General features: G+C 44.3%; 1 protein-coding gene across 2 annotated transcripts in view; it reads left to right on the top strand.

Annotated features, from left to right (window-relative positions):
• The window catches only part of LOC307013684 (latent-transforming growth factor beta-binding protein 2-like), an 85345-nt gene that overhangs the window by 27022 nt on the left and 45394 nt on the right, over nucleotides 1-12929 (top strand). For both annotated transcript variants that reach the window (XM_079641173.1, XM_079641174.1), the window contains 5 exons: nucleotides 3850-4112; nucleotides 5045-5245; nucleotides 8075-8275; nucleotides 10462-10745; nucleotides 12006-12108. In XM_079641173.1, the coding sequence (XP_079497299.1) occupies nucleotides 3850-4112; nucleotides 5045-5245; nucleotides 8075-8275; nucleotides 10462-10745; nucleotides 12006-12108 (1052 nt within the window). The remainder of the gene's footprint in view (nucleotides 1-3849; nucleotides 4113-5044; nucleotides 5246-8074; nucleotides 8276-10461; nucleotides 10746-12005; nucleotides 12109-12929) is intronic.

Raw genomic sequence — 12929 nt, 5'->3', positions numbered from 1 at the left:
AGTGTCAGGTAACATAATTGTGCTTTATGTATAATTTTAGTGTGTTAGCAATCGAGAAAAACTGTAAATGTTGGTTTGGACTTGGAATTCTCAAACAAATCAAAATGAAAAATGAAATTTATGAAGGTAGACTTGTGCTGCGCCTGAAGTGCTGGTGAAAAAACATTAAATATCACAATCCTCTCCAACCTACTTAGCATCTTAAGCCCAAGAAAAACTAAACGCTGTCTTGAATAGATTCAGTTATAACTGACAAACATGCTATATGTTTTAAATGATGATGTATAGAGAGATAACAAGAGCACCTCAGAGACCAAACTGTTTGTGAATCAGCTGTGGACCATACGTTACTGTGCCATGCTTCACATAAACACACTTCAGAGTTGGCTACAGTGATGGTTTAAGACATACACACTTCACGATCAGTGTGTGTGTGTGTGTTTGTGTTTGTGTGTGTGTGTGTGTGTGTTTTTGTGTGTGTGTGTGTGTGTGTGTGTGTGTGTGTGTGTGTGTGTGTGTGTGTGTGTGTGTGTGTGTGTGTGTGTGTGTGTGTGTGTGTGTGTGTGTGTGTGTGTGTGTGTGTGTGTGTGTGTGTGTGTGTGTGTGTGTGTGTGTGTGTGTTTTGGGGGAACATGCCAATCAGATGAATCCAGATTTGTTCTCTCTGTCTGGCTCTGCCTTTTTCTCGATGGGCAACTCACAAAAACAAAACAGTCACCACTGAGATGATGGGAAGCGGTGTTTTCCAAGCCGCCCGCCACGGTGCTTTCCTGGCACTTAAACAAAGCCACCTAACTGAATTTATCCACGTAAACCCACCCCTTCCCCCAATACACTCTCATCAAAACATCAAGGTACACCTAGCATTTTGCTTGGCAGTGTAAATCACTGGGTTTTATGTACAGCATCAGCATAAGCTCAGAGATCAGAGGGTTTGTGGCTGCTTTGACTGTCATCCAGTTCTTGGTTCTGGCTACACTGTGAACTGTTTGCGCTCCAAAGCTGCCTCCTCTCCAACTCATCTGGGTCGAGAAGAGGCGCGGCTGGAACTGCCATTCAAGCTGCCTGTTGAGCCTTCATCAGATCTTAAATTCACATGTTGTAATGCAGCGATTAGTTCAAAGATATTCAAAGATATGTATCGACAGAATGCCAAAAAAGACTTTTGCAACATATTGGAAGCTGTACACTTGTTGGATGCACATCTTATACTCTTGGAGATCACTGTGATTTGTAATTTCCTCAAATGTGAGGAGAATGTGTTTTAATTGCTTTCTATAGTTGTGAAATGAGTGGAAGTGGACAGTGCCAATGGCTTTATGTCTTAGTTGGCGTGCTCCGTTGCTATCAGATATAAACTCAAGCTTTGATCAGATGTTTGGACCAATACTTAAAATAAAATAGTTCTCTTTGAATGTAATTATATAGCACATGTTCTGAACATGAAATACAATGTGTAATGTGCTACACCTTGTTAAAGCCTCGGACTGTATTCAAGTGAACTTCTACTAATGTAATCAAAGTGTCGAAATGATTTACCTCATTATTTCAACATCATGGGTGTCCATAATACTTTGTCTTTGGCCATTGCAGTTGTATTTAATTAACAGATTACATCCGCCAGGACGGTTATGTTTTTGTGTTATTGTCAGCCGAATTACAGAACAACTATATGCCAGATTTTCATACAACTTGATGGAAGAGTATAGTTTGGAGCAAGGAACCGCCCATTACATTTTGGAGCAAATTAGAATCACTGGGCGGATACTCACATTATTTCTCACTGGCGGAGGTCTGTGCTCTCCATGTGTCCTATTAGTTCACTTGGACCTGCAGTTGAATGACAGAAAAATGTTATGAATTGATTTGCCTCCATTCTGTCTTTACAGTATGCCATATCTTCATTCAGCTGTGTTCTTATCAGAACCATTAATTGATTTAATTAAAACTCCATGGCTATCATTTAATAACCCAAACAATATCCCCATCTGTCTGTGTGCAATCTTGGCAGAGGTCTTCAAAATTGCTTTCAAGTCACCCATAACAAGGCGGGGGAATGGTTCCTCCTTGGATCCCAGAGGCCTTGAAGTTCCCAATGATGACATCCAATGTCTTGAGTGAGTCGTGCTGGCCCTCACCGCCCTCTGATCTGCAGTCAGTCAGAGAGGGCAGCGGTGAGCTCATTATTGGAGGAAGTCACTTTGCCATTGAAAGTGAGAGAGACAGAACGAGCAACATCTGTCTAAGCCTAGGAAGTGAGGCAGGATGCGTGCAGGCCAGGTGTCACTGTCAGCGGTGGAAAAACCCGATCATTAGTAGGATGGACGATGTAGCTGGGTCAGCCACCTCCTGTAAGACCTTACCACCTTGAGTCCGAGGGACCTCTTATTTCCCCGTGTCATTTCCTATCCCTGGGACACGCCCGATAGATTCAGGATCTGGGTCAGCAGCTGTCAGATATACTGTCGATGCTGCCTGTTTTCTTTTGGATAGATGATGTGAGAGGCCATTATCAAATGTCTTTTCCCCTTTTCATTTACTGTCCTGTTCTCTTGGCAGCAGGAATGTGGTTTGTGGATAAATAGACATGCATGGGCTTGTGTTGCACCTAGCACAGCTGGAACAGGGTGTGTGTGTGTGTGTGTGTGTGTGTGTGTGTGTGTGTGTGTGTGTGTGTGTGTGTGTGTGTGTGTGTGTGTGTGTGTGTGTGTGTGTGTGTGTGTGTGTGTGTGTGTGTGTGTGTGTGTGTGTGTGTGTGTGTGTGTGTGTATTTGCCCGATTATCGTTGCACGTCTGTGGGTCGACAGAGCTGATTCAGCGTGTAAATACGCGGTGTGTGGCTAAAAACCACATGTAATAAATGTTAATGCATGGTTTATATCCTCATTTGGGATTTGATTACTGCTTTAATTTCGTTGAAGGGCCACAGGTGTGCTTTGTAGAACTTTTTCTCTGATCGGCCCAACATGGTTCCTCTTTGTCTTGCTCTGCTTACTGTCTGTCTGAGCAGATCTGTGGGATCCAGATGTTTTTTTTTCAAGGTTGAATCCCAGCCCTCCTCAAAGCTTAGACCCTTCTGCCTGTCCATCCGAGAGGCACGCGCCTCCCCCAGGTCGCTCACATGAACTCAGCTTCCAGGTCGTACAACACAGGCTCAGTAATTGACCCAAATCAAATGCGCACCGGTAAAAAAACGTGCCCCTCTCAGCCCTGGACAAGCTTTGTTCTTCGACCCTATTTTTAATACTTCCTCCAGCCCTGTGCAGCACTCAGGATGTTGCCCCCTGGTTGGCCACAGTCAGACAGGGAGTTCATGATCTAGTCAGGCAGACACAATGTGTGATGGAAGTGTTTTGTTAGCTGATGAAGGGATCTAATTTGTTTAATTACTATTTTTTTCCGAGGCAGACCAGCCACACAAACTGGGACACCTAAATCCTTTTGGTGGCTGGATCCTTATTTGTTGGTAATCAATGGTGAAAAATCATCTCTTGCAAAAGTTTAATGTCTGACAGAATCTTTACATTAACTAGGGATGGTCTTGGATCTGTATACAGCAAATGTGAGTTAAGAAACCCTATATTCGCTTAAAGAATGGTATTATTAATTTGATTAAAATAAAAATTATTTCCAAATCATAGTGTTGCATCAATAAAATCAATTAAGTATAGCTATGACCTAAGACAGACAGCATGACATATTATTTTCTGTTACATGCTTTAATGGATTTCACAGTGATGCGCATTGGTTGCAGAAGGGTGTTGCTATGTGTGTACAGTAAATATGTGTGGGCTATTAGCGTTAGCCTGAGGTCATGTATTTATGGTCTTGTGATCATGTCAATGACAGGACTCAAGTGAGACGGGGACCTCCTGACTCCTCCCCTCAGCAGACTGGGACCTCCCGCACTGTGAAACGTTATCCATCATCTTCTGGGCCAATAACCTCAAACGCTCTACCCAATGGCAACGGCTACGCTAATGGCCACGGCAGCGAGCACAGAAACAGGCACGGACACAGGAATGGGCCTAGCAACGGGCACCACAACACTAACAGGCCCACCAGCAACAGCCAGCTGCAAGGGCAGTTCAACAATGCACTCTCACCAGCAGGTAAGAACAAAAAACATATATTTTGAACATGTTTAAGATAAAGAACTTGGATCTGGATCAGCATGCTTAACATTTCACTTTCCTCGGTCATGTCAAAACAAACATTGTGGCTCAATTAACAGAGGCCAGCATGCACATGTACACATGTATGGTGTCATCGTGGAATGGAACATTAGCCACAAGAAAACAAATTGGCAGCTTCCCAGGCTGCACTTCCATTCCTCCACTGTCCACCCACCCCACCCCTTTTCTGTGGTCTGCATCCAACCAGACAGTCTTTGATATGAAAGCTGCGTACAGTATGTGTGTGTGTCCTGGTCCGCAATCTGCTGGAGAGGAGTGTGAGCAGTGTGTGTGTTCTTGTGTGCTTTGATATCTTTGGGAATATGCCTTGTCACCTCTCCGACATGACAGGCTCTAAAACCTGGCGCCTCTACCCACAACAAAAATAAATGTGATCATGTCTTTCTTATATTTGTATCCTCTCTTCAATAATTCATATTCCTCTGATCCCCAATCCAGCACACACAGCTGTCTGCTGTTCAAGCTTGTTGTTTCGCCCTGTACCACAGCAACGGCTGTTGAACAGCTTCCCACCATTACACCATGTTAACTTGCACTCAAGCGCTCTTTGTCTCCTCAACACATACACACATCCAAAACACCTTACCCTCAAGATAAAGGGCTTGGAAACTAGCCCGATGTCTAATAGTATTCTTTCCCCCTATTTGCTGGCCTGTGGAGCAACTCACATTCAGCTACAGCGTGCCACTGCCCAGCCGTCAGCACACACCCTCACACACTTATAAACCTCCCTTTGCCCAGACGGGGAGTGTGTCACAGTGAGGCTGAAGGAGAAAGGATGCAGCTCGTCTCCAGCCCGTCTCCCCTGCTGCTGCTCCTCCTCACCCAGGTGTCTGTGTGTTTTCCAGGGGCCAACCTCACCTCCAACCTGGACCGCATTAAGATCGTCTTCACGCCCATGGTGTGCCGCAGGGTGTGCAGCGGCGGGCGATGCTACAACAGCTGTGAGAAGGGAGACATGACCACAGTCTACAGCGAGAACCAGAACCAGCAGCAGCAGCAGCAGCAGCAGCGGCAGCAGCAGCCAAAGAACCCGGGCTACCGACTCTGTGAGTGTCAACCTCTGGCCTTCTGTTTATTATTAACTCTTATCTTTCTTGTCCACTTGTCATCCTTCATCTCCCCCTCATCCCTTCCCTTGCTTACTTTCCGATTCTCACACACTTCCCCTGTGCCTCCATCCTACTTTCTCATTCCTTTTTTTATGGGGTGAGCTTGACAAAATGGGTTCCCCGTGGCATGCTGCCTGTTGTGAATACCAGCCTCAAAGAGGAGGAAGAGTGGTGGAGTTTAAAGCTAAGAGCTACGCTAAAAACTCTCACTGTCAAAGAGAAAGAGAGACAGGCAAAGCAGGAGTGATGGGGGTGCGCCAGATTTTAAGTGGGCTCTGTAATAGGGGGTTAATCTCCCCCTCGCACACACACGTGGAGCTGGTGGTCCCACGCTCCCAACACTTAGCCTCATCTCTTTGCGGTTTACACCTCGCGGTTGGCCCCGCCGTTAACCATTTTACATGCCCCCTGGGAGAGCAGGAACGAATGAAAGAGGAGAAGGAGAGAAAGAAAGAGAGAAAGAGTAGCAGCATGAACAGGATTTTATAGGGATTACAATAAACCTTCCATTTATCCTGGGGGCTTTGCTCCGAATTCACACAGGAGTGTCCATGGGAAGGGAAGGGGTGGTCAATGCCAAGGGTAGGGTCGTACCCCGGCATGTTTCTTAGTTTTGTCATCAGTTTTAGGGACCAGCTGAGGCTCAGACTAATTACTGCTTGTGGATTAGAGCTGCTCATACCACACACATACACATACGAGTCCTTTAGGGTCACAGCTCAAATAAATACAGGGGACACAAACATGTAACCTTCACTTAAGTGCACTCGGCTCTTTGGGGAGGACCTAGCTCGCTTATGAATATATAAACAGGTTGTTGTTGCAGGTTTCTGTGCCCATTAATGGGGTTTTGGAACATGGCGTAGATATTCCAAACACTTCAGCGTCCTGGCAGAGGCCTTCCCCTAAGATTACATTCCTGGCACCTCCACGTCTTCCTTAGCAGCGGGTTTGTTTTTATGCCCCTTTTTCATTCTCTAGTAATCTCCCTTCAATATGCAAACGCGTAGGTTAAAGTGTGTGTTAAAAAGTGATTGCTTTTCCATAAAACGTGCATCCTGTTATTGCTTGGGTTTGCGTGTTCGTCAAGGAATGTCAAGTGGACAGCAAACAGTTATCTCATGCTGTTGTTATGTTCCCTACGCGGCGCTGTAAACTCTGTCTTGATCATTATAACAGGCACCCTTGATACAAACCCTGTGTTCAACACTTACTTTAGAGCCTGATATTAGATTGAGTCGAAGACTGTTTATTGAGTGAGAAGTGTGTGTGTGTGTATGTTTGTTTGTTTGTTTCCTTGTTAAAGGTGTTTAAATGGAGAAAAAAAAGATAGGCAGGCAGACAGACTGTGCGCAGACAGACTGTGCGCAGTCGACAGTAGGTTGTTGTCTAAGAATAGCTTCTGCCCCTGCCTGAGACAGACCAGGGCAGACCTGCATCCCACATTGAGAGGATTTAATAGCGTCATCGAGCTGATAATTTAGCCAGCATCTCTAATCACTGGAGGCCTTCCTGTTGACAACAATGCTGGACCTCTCTGTTTCTATCTGTCTTTCCACATCTTCTTTCTCCCATTGCTTATTCCCTTTCTCTTTCTGTCTCTTCTTTGTTGTCTAATTTCTGTTTTCAATCTATTCACATTCTCCTCTCCTAATCCCCTTCATCCCCTGTCTGTTAATATTCTATTTTTACTCCATTCCTCCCTGTCTTCCTCGACCAGTCTCCCTGTTGTTAATGCCATGTGACAGAGGGCTCAATCCCTGTCTCTCTCGATGAGGCAGAGAAGATACAGCTCACAGCATGTTTCCATCACTAGCGGCCTCTTTCATCTCATAGCGCAGTATGTTGGCCATCCCGATCTCCAGCTGTCTGGTAGAGCAGTCCTCTTATTTGCGATGCGCGGTGCTGCTAGGGTGTAAAAGTGCAGCTCTTCACTTTTTCATCCTTTATGATGAAAAAGATTGGTTTGTTTCTTATTCGTCACGGTTTGAGAGATTTTTTTTCATTTGACTGTCTTTGATGTTTTGAGTTAGAAGAGGTCAGGTCAGGGCCAATCTGTGGACGGGAGCATTCCCAGGTATGTGGGTGCTGGGCTGGCACCCATCCCATATGCCAAAAGATAAGGCCGGTGAAAGGGCTGTGAAAGCAATATTGTCAAACAGCATCTGGCCAGTGCCGGCCTTTCCTCTCTTTCTCGTCACATGATGATTTGAAAAGGACATAGCAAACTGTACACTGAACATGTTTTTGGATTCAATCAACTTATATGGTGACGAGCCAGTTGCCTGCCTTTGAGATTTTGTCCAAGATTTGACAGTTTTATAGGCAATTTGCGTGGTTTTCCCTCTGCCAGATAAGTGTTCCATACAGGTATTCACGCACTTGTTATTTTCTTAGATTAACTGCTGGATGATTCATCACTCATCACCACGCACAGGAGTATGTATGTGATCACTTAAAGTGAGGTATAACATGCCAATGAAGGACGTGCAGCATGAAAGCTAGTTCCATGGTTCTGCACTCAAAAGCAAAGTTGAAATGTGTGTCTGCTGTAAAGAACAGGCAATGCTAACACCAAAAAACCCGTTCCAAATAAAGTCTAGGCACATGCCCTTTCTATAAGGACTTCCCTTTTCTGCTTCTTATTACCGCATCCTTCTAACGAGGATGCATAAATCTGTGTAATTGAAAGTGTCATGTTGTGTACGCTAACAAATCTTTCACTTCTAAAAACCTCTTCCTCTTTTGCTCTGTTCCTCTTTGCAGTTTTCTGTCAGATTCCCTGTCTAAATGGAGGCCGATGCATTGGCAGGGACATGTGCTGGTGTCCATCAAACTCAACGGGGAAGTTTTGCCACTTGCCAGTGCCACCTCCTGCCAGACCCACCCCTAACAAGGAAGCAAGCCACCATGGACCCAAAACTCCCTCCCGCTCCATGTACACTTTACCACTGTCCAATCAGCAAGGTAATGCTCCAGCATTGTAGCCAATCAGATGGCAAACCTTGGCTTCCCACTGACTTCTTCTAAGGTGCTGTTTACACGAAAATGCAAACGGTTGTATCCGCTACTTTTCTCTTTTGTATTGCCCATTCGTTCACACGAGGCCGTAACGGAAACGCGGAATCGGACCCCGCGAACGATAACGGGTCCTAAGGTGGTTAGATCTGCAAACTGAACGCTCTGGGGGGGCAAACGGCTCCGTGTGTACGCCTCTATACGATCATTTCCTGATAACGATGAAGCCATAGCCCCATCTCTCCCCACCTCTGCTGCTCACAGCTGTAGCATGGTCAGTAGCTACTGTCAGTAGCTACTGACCATGCTACTGCTACTGCTACTGACCATGCTGCTGACCAATGACCATGCTACAGATGTTAGTCCAAAATCTACAGCTGCTCTACCACAACCATAAACAGAGGGTCAACCATGGCAACCATGCTCGGGGGTCTTCTTCCCTGCTTTTGGTGTATTTTGTGGCGGACGTACAGCGCCACTTACAGGCCCGGCATATGTACTACAGCGTCTCCAGCGCTCCCGAGCGGTCTCGTGTGAATGGAAGACTTTTTTGATATCGTATTCGGTTTGTTTGCGTTTCGTATTCGTTTGCGTTTGCAAATGGCGTCTAAGTAAACAGTTTAAAAGGAAAACGTTTTTTTAAAAATATTTTTTTCCTCTATTTATCAATCTAGATTGTTTTGGTGTGATTTACTGAGTGTTGGAGATATTGGCCGTAGAGGTCTGCCTTTTCTCCAATATAATTGAACTAGATGGCACTCTATGCTTATGGTGCTCAAAGTGCCAAGAATATGTTTGAAAGAGTCAGTCAGTGTCAATATATTTGTTCTCAGTACTGTTCTGTTGACACCCCACTGGCATTTGTTTCTGGATTGTACAAATGAAGGAAAGGAAAAATAAGTTCTCTGACTGTCAGTTAATTTGTCTCATGTCGATTTAATCTCAAGTCATGTTTCATAAGTGTCTGCAACTCTTCTTCTCTTGGAGGGTGCTCTAACAAAGGAGGGTTAACTACTGTAAGGCATGGTGTAACAGAGCTAGCTTGTCCCAATGTGGATTATTTGATCTCAGCACTGTCTGTGAATACAAATATTTATTCCACTAATTACAACAGTTCGAATTAAATGAATGTAATTCTTAGCTTGATTTTTCTAATGCTGGTGTGACAGGTGCCTTTATTCTTGGCCAATCGCTTCATTATCACAGTTGCACTGTATTGCTCTGCCTTTGCTGGCCAGGAGTGAAGGTCACACTCTATTTTGAGCAGAATGAGTAATACATGACTAATGTGGAAGTCCTCAAACTGTTCGCACAATGATGCTTTTATAAAAAAGGTGGTTATTAGAAACAGAGCAAGGCCACATGATGACGATTAAATGCGAGAGATTTACTCATTTCCATTTTTTCTGATATCCGTTTTGAATTTCCTCCCTTCGTCTCACTCCGTATATCGCTCTGTCTAACAAGAACCAGAAGCAGAAGCTATGATTTACATAATTTAAATTACACTCAGAAATATTCCATCCGCTGTTTTGAATACAATGAAATAATCATAACTAAATGCCATAAGTCCAATGGCTGTATTGTCTTGTCACGACAAATCAATGATTCATCCTGTCAGTATATATTCACTCAGTTTCATCTCCAAGACACTTGATAAGGTCAAATTCTTCTCCTTGGACTCTCCTTGCCATCTGTCTGTGTAACTATGATTCATGAGGGTGGCTTAGGGTTCTGGGAAAAAACCCTGGCACTCCCTGAAGATAGATGTTTCCCTCTGTCAGAAGGACAAAAGAGCTCATTCTCCACATTGCAACATCCCTGCAGCTCCTCAACAAATCTGTTTTTGGTCATTGAGCTTAATTGATTAAACCAAAAAATACAAAGCTCGATGTATTTGTTTTTTTGTCATATGTATGTGGTGTCTTTGTTGCCGGGAATTCCCCAGTCTCATAAATTGATGATGAAGTGAGTGTTGAAGAAGTGTTCGCTGGATGTTAGCAGATAGCTTGCAAACTGCAGTATGTATATTATACAGCTTTTATCCCTTGGCTGAGGATGCTTTCACTAACAATATCCAAAATGTGAAACTATAAACTATCTTATATAAACTGTGGTTCTTTCCATTCCTCTAGTGTCCCTCCACCCATCCTTGGTGAACGTCCACATTCAGCACCCTGCAGACTCCGAAGTCCATATCCACCAAGTAGCTCGGGTGCAGCCTGGGCAGAGACCGGCCCTCAGCGATGGGGCTCACTCTGTGCAGCAGCGCTCCCAGCCTGGGAATGGACATGAACACACCAGTGAGCATAACAGCAGGCATCCACAAACCAGTGGGAATGGGCATGGCCACGCCAGACAGCACAACAATCAGAATGGACCAGTTGGAAGATGCTTTCAGGAAACAATTGATGGACAGGTACTGTGTTAAGTCATGTGAGGGTGTTACATTGGTTGGTTATTGGCTAATGGTTTCACAAGCCAAAAAATCGTTATGACATCATAAAGTGGCCAAAATCTGATCAGCTCATTTTCAGACAGGTTTTTATATAAATAGATCAGGACAAAAAGTGAACAAATATTTTTCCTGAAACGTTCAGAATCTCCTAACGCAGAGGGGAAACATGTTTATGTATAAAAGACAGGACAAAGTGGATTTTGCACAATAGGTGACCTTTAAAGCATACTATATTAGCACTGCTAACACTTATCAATGTAAGTTACCTTGTGTATTCGAGCCAATTAAAGGTGAGTAATAGTGTTTTACCACAGGTACCATTACGTTATTGTTCCATCCCAGTGCCTGATTTCTGCTGTCTCAAACAGAAAGTGTGCCTGTGGCTCTGATTTATGTCATGTCTAGGATTTACCATATCGGACCACTTTTGTCAACCATGTTCCACCAGTTCCCAAGCATGTAACAAGTTTGGATGCCTTCAGAGACATCAAATACTAGATCCTCTCTGTCTGTTCTTACCTTTCATAATAAAAGCCCTAAACATATGATATCTGTAGAGGTTTTCAGTTGCCTGTTGTTTATCTGTCATGACCCCGATGGCCTTTGGCCTGTTGGTTTGCAGTTGCAACAACACATGGGTTGTAGAGTTGGTTTGCCAGCATTATTCCTTGAACAATTTTGTTTGTGCTGATCTGTAGCTCTCATTTGATCTACTCCTAGATCGTAGAGAGTTTGAAATTAAACCCTCCAGACAGTCACAATGATTTTTCAGATCCCCAATAGAACTGCCTCTGAGAGACAGCATGCCAAAGATTTATCTGGTATTTGTACCTCTGCTCCTGCCAGGATGCCAGGTTGTTGTTCTCCAGAAGAATGTCCTCTCTGTTGCATTTTTTGTTTCATAAGTCTCCATTGACCAACAATTCAATAAGTCAAATCTGATAGCAATCTCTCTTCACAATTAACCATGTGCCAAGTTAACAAGTCATGCCAGGATGGTCCTAGTTTTTCTTGAGACACAGCACTTTCCAACTAACTAATCTCAGATGTCTCTGGTTCACTTTGTCCTTGCAGATAGGTATTCACGCAAACGCTGCCCAGCCAACAAACACACACTTGAACACAAACAAGCGTGCATGCACAAACGTGTAACACCCATTCTTAGATTTAATTTATTTGATTTGATTTCTTAGATTTAATGCAGATGTGTGTTTATTGCAGTGTGGCAAGCCTCTGCCAGGCCTTACCAAACAGGATGATTGCTGTGGAAGTGTGGGCACCTCCTGGGGTCTCAACATGTGCCAAAAGTGTCCAGCAAAACCTGGTAAGCCTTCGTGACTAATTCCATTAAATCTGAGCAGATTTTTGTCCCTCTCTTCCCCGTTGCATACTCCAAACTAATCCATTTCTGAATTGGTCTGGTTCTGCTGGTATTATTTTCTGTTGTGCCTCTGGTATGTTGATCTCTTGGTATTTTTGTGCTTTTATCCACATTCAAAACAACAACAACACAAAGCTGGGCTCCACTTTCATAGTTCTGTATAAAAGGGTATTTAGTCAGCGATGCCTGTTATATTCCCCAGCAGCTTGATGAATTCTTACAGCATTTATCCCAGCCCTAAACAACTCTTATGGCTGATGAGGATTAGCATAGCAGTCTTCATTAGAATCCTAAACACCTATAACGCGACTGTGTGAACGCACCCAGTTGTAAGAATGAAGTTGGGTTGGTTTCCATAAAAATAAAACCTGGAAGTAAATGAAAACACATTGAGCGTTAAGATGAGAGCCTGGCAGGAGTGCCACCCACTCTGCGGGACACATCGCGCCAACGTAGCCTTCACAGAGGAAATGAACAGCCGCAGTTCAGCTGCTTCCCAACCAGAGCTGCGGTAGGTTTGAGAAACAGCAGCAGGGAGGTAGCACGCCAGCAGGCAGGGTGGGTGGTGACACCATTCACTGTAGATGGAGACTCTGACAGCTATGGGTGTTATTTTGAGGGCGTGGTTATTTTTCTGTGCTGGTGTATGACTTATATTGGGGCCTCCTGGTAAGCAGCTTCCGTAGCAAGTGGGGACGTTTCCCACCACCAATGCTTTCAATTGTATTACGACCATGCCCACAGATGTCAGTTAGCTGTCAAAT

Source organism: Notothenia rossii (assembly GCF_949606895.1).
Source record: "Notothenia rossii genome assembly, chromosome: 7".
NCBI classification, from domain to species: Eukaryota; Metazoa; Chordata; class Actinopteri; order Perciformes; family Nototheniidae; genus Notothenia; species Notothenia rossii.
Note: the sequence above shows the minus strand (reverse complement) of the source record. Positions and strands in the feature narration are given on the sequence as shown.